The sequence below is a fragment of the Schistocerca piceifrons genome, chromosome 3 (genome assembly GCF_021461385.2).
Source record: "Schistocerca piceifrons isolate TAMUIC-IGC-003096 chromosome 3, iqSchPice1.1, whole genome shotgun sequence".
Taxonomy (NCBI): domain Eukaryota; kingdom Metazoa; phylum Arthropoda; class Insecta; order Orthoptera; family Acrididae; genus Schistocerca; species Schistocerca piceifrons.
In genome coordinates, this window is record NC_060140.1 from 900,993,667 (window position 1) to 901,006,325 (window position 12,659).

Sequence of the window (12,659 nt, forward strand, 5' to 3'; positions counted from 1 at the left end):
CTAACCTGCCACAGCTCCGATCTGAACCCAATGGGACACCTCTCGAACAAGTTAAAAAGCTGATTTTGCTCCAGATCTCAGTATCCAAAATCACTAACTTCTCTTGTTTCGGCTCTTGATGTGGAATGAACTGTCATCCCTTCACAGAGATTCAGGCACCTTATTGAGTGTCCCCGGCAGACTACAAACTGTCATAAAGCAAAAGGTGGCATACACCATATGAATGGCTACTAACATATATTCAGTTACTTTTGATCAGATAGTGTAGGTCATACTTTAATACACACACGTGATTTGATGTGATGCTTTGGATCTTTGTGGTGGACAACTAAAACTACTTCTGAGTGATCTGATTTTTGAATTAATTATTTTTGTTCACGTTATGTGGAAGTTGTGAATACAAAGTTACCTTGTTTGATTATACATAATGGAAAAACATAAAACTTGAATGCTATCGTAGTAGCCAGGTGGTTATAGGTATGTGCATTGATGATAGTAATCACATAGTGTGTTTAATTTGGTGAACATCAGTGTTATGTAGTGTAATATGATGATTCTTTTGTGCTGTGGGCACCTGTCATAGTACCAGTTGTTTATTTAGAAGTAGTTTCCTATTCAGTGCAGACTTGGAACTAAACGTAGGTTGCCACTGAGGCAGTGTGCGTGTAGATTAGCAAGTATAGGCAAAGGAACACCAAAGAGTGTGTAGTACTGTTTGTGTGGAATTATGCAGGAAGCAGTCTCATGGTAATATTTGCTCCACAGAGAGCAAATCTGCGGGTGTAGTTGAAGAACGAGCAAGCACAGTGTCGGGAGAGAAGAAGGAGAGAGAGAGAGAGAGAGAGAGAGAGAGAGAGAGAGAGAGAGAGAGATGTGTTGTTGAGTGTCTGCTACTTACGGAAATTTTGCCATTGTGTGAAATATGAGCCACAGAAGTCACAAGGTCTTGCTGCATGTTAAATGGTGGCTGTTATTGTGTAAACAAAAAGCAGGAGAAACTTGGGTATATATGATGAGTATTAGTATTGGCCTTATCCTAAATGTTACAATGTTTGGATGTTGTGGTACTGTTTTTGTTAATGAACTCACGAGGACAGAAATGTATTGCAGATTTTGCGAAGAGCTATAATATCAACTGGACATTCACTACAATGCTGGAAGTGTATGTAGATAGTATATAGGTGAACCATTAACCATGTAAAGATTTCAAAAACTAACATGCATTAAATTCATCACATGTGATGAAGTTACTCTGTATGGTTAACTTCCAAGTTGCTGGTGACGAGAAGCAACTTGTGTAACAGTTTCGTGGACGTAATCCATAGTTATATAAAGTGTATTTTAGTTTTAAGTTCATTTGAGTGTATTTTAGTTGACAGACTAATTGATTAATTTGTCTTGTTCCATATTAGATTAATTTGATATTTCGTTTTGGATGCAATATATTTTGTGATTATTTTCCATTTCAAATTAATTAGTTCGTCAGATTCAATGTGGTGTCTTTTTACTCAGGCCCCTCTTGAGGAGTCATTGATTTTCATTACTGAAATCTAGATATGGAAATGATGAATCTCTGGTATCATGTACTGACATCCTTCTATTTTTTATTTCATGACAAATATTTTGAACAGACTGCCGGTGTGATAATGGGCAATCCTTTATTCCCCATAGTCACTAATTTTTTTTTATGGAGGGTATGGCTCTGAAAACATTTTTGAAGCTCTCTTTTTTTTACTTTTTTTATGTTGACAATATGTTTCTTGATTGGCCACATGGAATAGATTCTTTGCACCAGTTATTGGAACATTTCATTGTCTTCGCCCTAAAATTAAGTTCACGGTGAAGTTATCCTTTTTGCATGTACTGGTTTATAAAAAAGATGACGGAACTCTTGACACAGAGTTTATTGAAAACCGACATGTACTGATAGGTATTTACAAGCTACCAGCTGTCATCCACTGTTTCAACATACAGGAGTCCCACGGACCTCAGTCAAAAGAGCATGTGCTATCTCAGATACTGGAATTTACGACAAGAGCTGTAGCATCTTAAAGATGTCCTTAATCATGGCAGCTATACAGGCAGACAGATTCAACATGCTTTAGAGTTTGGACCACTACCTAAGCCACCTGTAGACGCTTTTAGTTCTGTGGCTTTCCTTCCATATGCTGGGAACTTGTCTGCCAAGATAGGTAGGGTTTTGATGAAACTTGAAATCAGATGTGTATTCTGTCCACCACCTAAGATCAGAGCACTTCTTGGCTCTGGTAAGGATGATTTAGGTTTGAGAGAGCCTGGAATTTACAAAATACCACGTGAGTGCAGTAAAATATACACTGGCCAAACTATTCTTACTGTCAATTACAGGTGTGTTGAACATCATCGCCATAAGTGGTTGTTACAACCTGACAAATCTTACAGAGGGACATAGGATGCTATACAATGAGACACAAGTGGTTGCAAACACCTCAGGTGGTCTATGAGGCCAAAAGAGCCATCTTCATGTGCAATATATAACAGCAGATCACTCGCTTTGGTGTCGTCTGCTGGCACCAGATAAAGCATGTCAGGAAGATTAAGATGCTCCCTCAAAGCAACCACATTTGGGGCAGTCCATAAGTAAGTGGACCACCGTTAGGCGGGCTCCGCATCACCAGTGGGGACTTCATGCCGGAGAATGCAGCCATGGTCAGCCAAGTGTGGCCAACGCAGAGTCAACAGAGGATGGTGGATTCCCAGCGAGAAGCACACAGGGAAGACTGCCATGTGGCCGTGATATCCTTAGCTGTCCTCACTTTGCTTGGGGAGATCAGGGCAGACCATTCTGAGCTCCAGACTTCCAGTAATCGATGGCACGGCTTGGGTCCGGTTCTGGGACGCCCATTTCCAGGAGTGGCATCCTGGTGGCCAGTTTGGCCCACCGGTCAGCTTGTTCATTTCCGGAAATCCCAATATGACCAAGAGTCCAAATAAAAACAACTGGCTGTAGAGCTAGATGGAGGTCAGAAACAAGATCCTGGATAGCAGTAACCATGCTTGCTAGTGCAAGAACGAACATGGCCAAGGGCGTGAATGAGCATCAATTCAGCAGTGAAGACATTGCAGCCATTTGGCAGAAAGTGGAGTTCACTGCATCATCTTGTGCATATGCAAGCCTGTTTGTCTGTCAACTGTTGATATATCTGTGAATACCACTTCTGACCCTGGATATGTCTCAAGGACAGCCAAGAAAAGGGAGTGAAAAACCGTGGGGTCAGCAGAAATTTTTGGACCAAAGGCTACTTTGAGACAAATCCGAGGTCAGGGCACAAGCCAGTGAAGTGTATTGAGGTGTTGCCAGTACTTTCCGTAAGTTGGCAAAAGTGGGGAAGCCCTGTCAGCCAGGAGCCTAAGACCAGTCTCAAAAAGTGGTGTGTCTCAACAACAAGAAGTAACTGATCGTCTATGTAAAGCTATGGGTGTTGGTGGGTCAGAAGTGCATGTCACAAGTCTTGGTGGCTGAAAACCAAAAGCCATGGGTGAGGGCCCATGACTGCGCCTTTTGTACGGCACCCTGTAGGCGACACTCAGCAACACCCATACTAGAGGAGCAATAATAAAAGCAAAAATCATTGGCATGTAAGGAGGGGGACACCGAAGACCCCACAGCTGCCACTAGACTACTGACGGGTAGCAGAAAAGAGGGGGACGCCAGTACAGAGCCCTGCAAGACCCCAGTCTCTTGGATATTTGGGAGGGGGGGGGGGGGGGGTGTGTACTGAAGGTACTGAACGAAGCACACATTTGAACCAGAAAAGTATCAGCAGTGGAGCTGCCTTTACAAAAACCATCTTGAGATGCAGCCAAAAGGCCTTGGACTCAAGGAGCCAACACAGCCACTTGCTCACCATGCATTAAAGCAACTTAGAGGGAACATGAGTAAGGCTGACTGGGTGATAACTGTCCATCTCCAGAGGTGTCTCACCCAGTTTCAGTACTGGAACTACAGTGCTTTCTCACCACTGAGATTGGAACTCACGCTCGTTCCAGATCTGATTGAAGAGGGCAAGGATGTGATGCTGACAATCCAATGAGAGATGTTCCAGCATTTGGTAATGGATACAGTCTGGCCCTGGGGCCGTATCTGGGCAATGGGCTATGGCCCTGGAGAGTTCCCATTCACTGAATGGCTCCACATTGTGGGTAGTACAAGATCAGTGCCTCCATTCCACCTGCTGTTTAATGAGCCAAATGGTGGGACAGTAGTTCTCAGACACAGATGCACAAGCATAATGTTCAGCAAAACGTTCAACGGCAACATCTGGATCAGTATAAATGGAACCATCTAAGGAAATACTTGGTACACCTTAGGGGACAGGATGCTATAGACATGTCTGATCTTAGTTCATACCGGTGCCGGAGAGGTACATGATACAATGGTGGAAACTTATCGTTCCAGGGTTCTTGTTTTTGTCGCTTTATGAGGTAGCAGATGCAGGCACAGAGCCATTTAAAGGCAATACAATGATATGCTCCAATGAAGGGTGCCACTTATAGCATTGGAAAGCCTGCCTACAATCACTAATGGCTGCAGCAATCTCTGGGGTCCATGAGGGTACTGGCTTCCAACGGAGCGATTCTGAGGAATAGGGGATGGCTTAATTGGCTGCCAAAAGAATGGCTGCCACTATATGCTGGACAGCCCCACTGATACTGTCTTGCGATGGAACCCATCCCAGTCAGCATTACAGAGAACCCACCTGGGTGCGTGTCCAGGGGAGTAATACTGGGGAGGGACACAAAAATGAGGACGTGGTCACTACCACATAATCAACATAATCATCATGGATCCTCCAGTGGATAGATGGTACAAGAACAGGACTGCAAAAGGAGAGATCAATGGCTGAATAAGCTCCGTGTGTCTCACTGAAGCGTGCAGGGGCACCAGATTTGATGAGGGAACGATTGAGCTGTACCAGTAAAATTTCTGCGTCTTTACATTGGCCAGTGATCATTGTACCACCCCACAAAAGGTTATGGGCACTGTAATTGCCAAAAACTAAGAGAGGGTGGGGGGGGGGGGCGGGGGAGGGGAGGGGGGAACTGAGTAAGTAATGCAGACAGTACATACTGGGACATGGCATCATCGAGAGGAAGATAAAAATTACAGATGGTAAAATTCTGACGTGTCCTTAAATGAACAGCCACAGCCTCCAAAGGTGTACCAAGAGGCACAAGGTCACTGTATATAGTGTCCAGCACATACATACAAACTCCATCCAATACCCTCTCACAGCCAGTATGATTCTTAAAATAACCTCGGTAGGCATGAAGGGCAGGGTTTCCAGTTACTGGAAACCACATTTCCTGGATGTTGATACAGAATGCTGTGTAACCACTTACAAGCTTCCATAGCTCAGCCAGGTGGTGGAAAAAACCTGTTACAATTCCATTGGACGATCAAACTGATTGAATACTGTGGGGGCATGAAGTGACCAGGTGGGGTGGGGAGCAGGTTATTACCCAGGGTCAAGTGCTGCAATCAGCTGAGATGTCAGGGGATCCACTGACATACATTCTGCGGCACATCTGGGGAGATCGTGTGCCTCAGAGGCAACCAGGATCTCCACCTTGGGCACAGAAGAAGTACATGGAGAGTCCAGTGGCATGGGGGACCACTGGAGTTTCCTTCATCTCAGAGGACTTCTTGTTTTCCTTCACCTTAGAAGACGAGAACTGGGAAGGTGTCTCGGAACTGGTTTCAGGGACAGAGGAAGAATGAGAAGTCCAATGGCAGCAGCTTGTGGTTCCTTCAACCTCCAGCCAACAGCTGGCGTCCTGCTGTGGGCCAGCAGGAACCATGGAAGGAAGCCCCAAGGGATCCCTTCCTAGCTAGATTAGCTAGAAAAGCTGGAGTAGGATGAGGCATTTCCGGCTGGGGATGGGGATTGGTGTCCCCGGCAGGAGGGGAGCCAATGTTCTCGAAGTAGGTGCAGTGGAGGCACCAGAATGGCCCTTGACTGCCTGGGATGCAGGTATCAGTGGGCAGCTCAGTGTCCACTGTAAGAAGCACAATAGAGGAAGGCACTGATGCATGCAGCAGATACAATTCGTATAGACAGGTGTAGTGGTGCACTGGAAAGACATATATCCGAAGTTCGTACCCCTGAAGCACCTCATAGGAGGAAGAGCATAGGGTTTCACATCACATCGGTAGAACATCACCTTGGCCTCCTTATGCAACATATCACCCCCAAAAGCCAAGATGAAGGCCATGGTAGCAACTCTGTTTTCCCTTGGTCCCCTAAGGACGTGATGGATGAAGTGCACACCCCATCGCTCTAAGCTGACCCACAGCTCATCATCAGATTGCAAACGAAGATCACGGTGAATGATGATGCCCTGGACCATTTTGAGACTCTTGTGAGAAGTGACCGTCACGAGAATGTCACCCAACTTTCACATGAGAGCAGAGCCTGTGACTGGGCAGAAGATGACATTTTAATCAAGAGGGGACGTCTCTTCATCTTCGAGATGGTTGCAACTCCCCTTATTTGTCTTCAATGTGTTCCATGAAAAATAAAGGCTCTGTGGTCAGAAAGGTTCCCCACTGGGGCTGGTACAGACTAGATATTGTATTTTAGTCTTGCATTCCTCCTATGGCATGGCCAGTGAAGGGTACGTGTTGGGATCATACTTTGTTGCATCATATGTGGTCTTTCCATTTGAAGAGATTGCTGGAGCCAGGTGACCACCAGCAAGAGAAAGTTTAAGTCGCTTCATGTGCGAGCTATCCATCCACCTTAGTGCCACCCACTCTGAACGGGGGCTCTTCCCATGGGTGCCACGCAGTTGCAGCAATGGCTACCTGGCCAGTAATTCATTGTCGGGAGGCCCCATGTCCCAGTCATGACAGGCACGTACTCCATGGCATACATGGGGAGTGTGCAGCGTAGGCACCAACAGTGCGATACCTGTGTGGTCGGGGGCTACCATTGTGCAGGTACCTGATGACCCCCGACAATGGGATGGATACTGTGCTGGGTGTTGGGCATACTATAACAACAGCAAGGAAAGGTGTCCAGGTGAACGTGCAGCAGAGGCAGAGCATACACCGCACTGGGTGACCTTCCCTGCATGACACACACTTCTGTAAAACTTCAAAAAGATGGCAGGTCAAACCCAATAACAGGGACAATATAATTGTTAATGGAAAGTAAAGAAAGTGCCAGGAGTGAAACTAAAAATCAAGACTGAAATTGTTAACAAAGCCCAGGCAGAGTCTGCGCAAAAATGAACATCTGGCGGAAAGTCCAAGAGGTATGAGGTAGTCAAAATGTAAGTTTGTAGCACAGAAAGAGGAGTAGTGCTGCAAAGCCTGGGGCCCCTTAGTAACTAAGCAAGTACTTATCAAAGAATGGTGAGCCCCTTGAGCGGTGTAACACTGACTATTTGTAATACCCAAATAGTGGTGTGATCCCCAGTTACAACACGATTTTCGAGCAGAGTTTCAAAAAATTACAATCAATTGGAGATTACTGGTGATTTCTTGTAGTATCCAACCACTTCCCACTTTTAGAGAAAAGTAGCATATGGTGGGTGGCCTAAGTTTTCTTTTACTTGGCTATCTAATTTAATATTTTGATTCCAAATCTCTTGGAACTGGGTCAAAATTTTTCAATCTTTGTTTGATTTCTATGTTCACTATAGGATGTAATATGAGCAGTTTTAAGCATGAGATTAAGCTGGTGTGGAGAAAATCCAATATAACAGGTGTTTCAGCAATAATCACCTTTCCTATGGTCGAGGAGATAGTCTGCAGTAGAACTACAGTTATACCAAATTCACGTTAGTCGTTTCTGATCTGATTACAGTGACAAAACTGTGTACTTGGAATATTTTTGGATAACAGTGACAAGCAGAGAAAGAAACAGACATTTACAACACATTTCCAAACTTTGCTTTTGGAGAGTAACACCGCGCAGACATTCAGAAATTTTACTGTGTGATCTATGCTAATAAACTTAGCACTCTTGAGTTCCAGCCCTACTCTGTGTACCCAGCTCCAGAAACCAGACAACTTTATCAACATTTAGAGACCTGCTGTGGTGGCATTTGTTAATATACTTTGACAAATAGCTCATCATTTAAATTCTACTTCGTTCTACTTTTAAATTATGTTGAGATGTTTATGTTGTATTTAATAGGGTTTTGAAGGTAATCACATAATTAACTGCCATGTTTTTGTAAATATAAAAATGTCATATATTCAAATAAAATACAGCAAAAAATTTATAAAGTGAAAATATTTTATTTATATCCACTCTTTATATTCCTCAACACAATTCTCACACCGAAACATAATGTTTCTTTGTGTGGAATATTTTCAAACAACGTCCCAAACACAATGTGACACCACACTGCTCACATTGATACTGCGTTATTTTGCGGGAAGCTTTTCCAGTTCCTTTCTTGCTCCTAGAGCTGCATACATGGCACGCACATGCAGTATGCTTCTTGGATGTTTATGGTATGTGCTACAGAAAATGCCTTTTTAATAATCTTCCCACAGTTCCACACTTTTTATATTTGTACCAGTGACTTGTTGCACTTCCTCCTGACTGAACTCAGCTGCAAGTGTTATAAAAAAAGTCAGTGATTGTCATTTTCTTCTGGTGCACCGAATTGTACAACAAGAATGAATTTGACACTCCAATAAGCAGCACGTGAAAATACAGTTCCCTACACCATTTTACTGTCCTGTGTCGAAATACATTTTACTGTAAGCATTGTTCTGCAAGATCGACCCCCAACCTTGTTGCAATTGTAATCTAGAACTAGAAGTGGCTTCAGTACAAATGTACCATTCTTTTTTGTGTGTGTACCTATGTCTAGTTGATAATGAATACACATCCCTCTTGTCCTTCCATTTCATTGCCAACATATTACCTCTATGCCTGTATGTCATTTCTCCCTTCTGTAGTTTAGTTGCAACTAAATCTTGGGGCATCGATCTCCTTGACTTGCTCACAATGACTACAGCAGCAGTTCCTGCTTGAGCCAAATGCTGAAACAAATCTGGACTCGAATACAATCTATCTAAGTGCACAGTGTGGCCTTTATGCAACAGATTGCCTTCAGACAGGAGCCTCAAGACAACTGCTGATGACGCATTGTTGAGCACCTGCTTTCCAGCATACACTCCAAAATTGAGGACATAACACTGCTTGCCTCTGCAACAGTGTGTGGCTTCAAGCCGTATTTGTGAGGTTTGTTCTGTATTTACACTTGAAAACTTACATGAGCTCGTAATGGGCATATACCTTCATCTATTGTACGTTTTTCTGATGGACGACATGCTTGAATACAACATTCCCTCAGCCTGTTGTAGTAAGGAAGGATTTTGAAGAGTGGATGAAATCCTTCTTCTCCTGGCTTTTTTTCTTATGATTGTCAGTGAGCTGTAGGAAAGAATGTATCTGAATATACCGCAAACGACTCATTACATGTGAACAGAAATTGCAACTTCCAATTGGATTAGAGCACCAGTGAACTGCCATTCTTGGCCTTCCGGAAATGCACATATGGAAAATGAGGCCCAAGAAACTCATGTTAGTCAATGTAACTGGCTTCCATGAACACAATAATGAATGAGGTTTCAGTTGATTTGTACTACGTTTCTTTATAACTGTTTGCACTGCATATGGATTTGTTTGTGCTTTCAAGTCTCTGATATCTCCGTCCATTAGAAACACTTTAGCACAGTTGAATACCGAACTTGCAGAATTGATGTCTGCAAGTATTTTTCTTGGCGTTGTGTTGATAAGCAAAGACGGTAAAAAATCAGCTGTACTCCAGATGTCAGCTTCAGCGACAGAAACATCAAGTTGTGCGTACTGAAATTCATCATCGCTTCCAGCCCCTTCTGACGAGCTACTGTTGTTCAGATCATCAACTGAAAAGAATAATATAGCCTGTGATAGTGTGGTTGCAGCAAAGCCTAACAAAATGCATAAAACGGCATAAATAGTAACATAACCATGTAATGTATAAGTAGTAATTCACGTATCTTCAAAAATGCCATTCTCTTCCTCATCCTCTTCTGCACTCTCTGTATCATATAAAACCCCTTCCATCATGAGTAAGTCACTTATTTCCCAATCAGATAGTACTCTCTGTCCCATTTTGAACACCGTTCACAACCGACATTTGCCATGTGCCGGCGTTGGCACGAATAAAGCACTGCGCGCCAACGTTGGTGTGAAGATACATTATTCCTCAAACATCACTAAGAGAAAGATACTTCTCGTGCCATCGCTGAACACAAGCCTGAACTAAGATCCTAGGAAGCCCATATCACCATCCAAAGCCGTCAGAATAGCATCAAAGAGCTGATACTCAACGAAAACACTGTACCCTGTAAATTCTATGGGCTTGGCAATTTTCACAAGTCCAGTGGCCTGTAAATTTTATGGGCTTGGCGTGGAGAGTGTTAAAACCTTACCGTGGGTGCTGGACTTTTGAGTTTGTACTTTCACTTAGATTCAGGACTTTAATAATTTTGATATACATATTCACATATGGCACCTCAGAACATTTTCGTACACTTCCCATTCAGTGCTATAAAATGTCCGTGGCAGCTCTAACATATTTTGGACACACATTATCATTAGTATTTTATGGTGAACAGGGGCAGAAAATAAACTAAGAGAGACAATTTACAAACTATATATCCTATTTGATTAAAAAATACAAAAAATAAGTGAATTAGTGAATGAAGGGCATTAGTCTGTGTTTCTTCGATTTTCGTTATGATTTGTTTGCATTTTTGGGTTCGGCATGGGCAGCTTCATTGTTTCACGCTGAAAGGACCATTGTCCACCACTTTTAGAGACATATTGGTGGCTGATAAGCACACGTTTCCGAAGTTAATAAATTAAAAGGGCAACAGTCCAGACACTGGCCACTTTAACATGCAAGCGAAGGCGCGGTCACCTGGCATGTTACCTCATGATATTATAGAGGTTGTTGCATGTTGGCACATATCTCATCCTCCCCCCTCCACCAGCATAGTTATTTGACTTTCAGTTCGATCAAGTCTGTCACCACAGAAGTACTAATGTTTGCACGCACTGTGTTTCACATCGAGTACATGAGGGATACAGCTACATGTGATAGTGATTTATTATGTAGCTTGTCTTGTGGGTGAAAAAAAGCCAACCTAACTGCTCATGCCAGGGAAAAAATAAAAATGGTCAAACTGCATGGTGAAGAGTGCGTCATCCACACAAATGACCTTGTACCAGCAAAAAGTTGGACCGCCTTGCTCTTAAGTAAAAATGCAATCACAAAAATGTTGTTCATTCTCATGCTATACAATATTGAAAAATCATTTAGAATGATTTGAATCATGCTTTTATTTTTGAGGTGCAAGAATGTTTTTTTGGAACATAAAGGGGATGAACGAAACAGCATTCTGAAAGCTTTTCACACAAACTTTGCAATCAAGAACAAACAAGATGTCTGTCTACAAGGCCTCAGGGATCCACACCCGATCGTGCAACGTCGGAGCACAAAAGATGAAAGAGCTTTCAAAAGGACTCATCAGTGGAAGTACCACATATTGCAAGATGTCTCATGAGTAAAGGTATCTTTGAAGGCATTTTTATCAATTTTCGTCATCTCTAACAAAAAGTTTGACATCTGAGGGCTCTCTGCTTGAAAGGAAAAACTCCCATAGTCAAACAAGTCAAACATGTCAGTTTCATTTGAGCTGCTGAAACGAGAAGAGTGATTCATCAGTACATTGCTAAGTTTTCCCACAAAATAGACGCACTAGAGCAGGAACATGTCAGCATTTTTGAATGCTGAGCTACGCATAAAAACAATGTTTGGTTTGTTCAAAATACTTCATCTAGAAGTGAAAGGAGTGTGTAACAGATCTTATATGACATATTTTCCCGAGAATTTCAGTTCTATGTTTGGGCAACTACAAGATGCACTTGTGAAAAACATGAAGTGAAAATAAAATCTCTGCATCTTTCTGGAAATGTAAGAAGGACAGCTGCTGCAGAACTTTTACTTCACAAATGAAAAAACAAGAAATTTTACAATGTGTTTATGGCTAAAGCGTAAAATGCCAAAGACAAAAAAGATGCATATGTCCCAGCTTCGTGTTCTTTTTTCATGGACAATGTCCAACTGCCGAAAATACCAGTGTAGGAGCTTTTCTACCTGAGGCAACTAACTGCCAGTGTCTTCAACATCCATAATATAAAAACTAACCACAGTTACTAACCATGGTTATTTTTATGTATATCCTGACTTCTCCATGGCGAAGAGAAAAATGAGGAAGATGGACAGAATTTTTTCACTCTGCAAGGTGACTGAATTTAATTTGAGGCTACTACAAAAAACATAGTTTTTCTGCGGAAAGACAGTAGTAGCCAAAATCTGTGCAGGGGAAATCTTTGGTCTAATGATTTTCACATACAGATATGACTCAAAAGAAGTGGTTGAAGCTCGTAAATCAGAGCTCGTAAGTCAGAGGAAAAACACAGCTTCTTCCTCAACAAGAAGGCATCCAGTGTCATCATCATTTGTCTGCCTGCCGGTGCAGCTACACCAGTGAAAAAGTCACTATAAACCCAGGAAAACTTTAACCAAACAATGGAAAATCC

General features: G+C 42.6%; 1 protein-coding gene across 1 annotated transcript in view; it reads right to left on the minus strand.

Moving 5' to 3' along the window:
- Nucleotides 1–8,285: 8,285 nt before the first annotated feature.
- The window catches only part of LOC124789409, a 55,767-nt gene continuing 51,393 nt past the window's right edge, over nucleotides 8,286–12,659 (minus strand). Inside the window, exon 2 of the mRNA XM_047256753.1 lies at nucleotides 8,286–9,934. Coding sequence (XP_047112709.1) covers nucleotides 9,357–9,725 — 369 coding nt within the window. The 5' untranslated portion in view covers nucleotides 9,726–9,934 and the 3' untranslated portion in view covers nucleotides 8,286–9,356. The remainder of the gene's footprint in view (nucleotides 9,935–12,659) is intronic.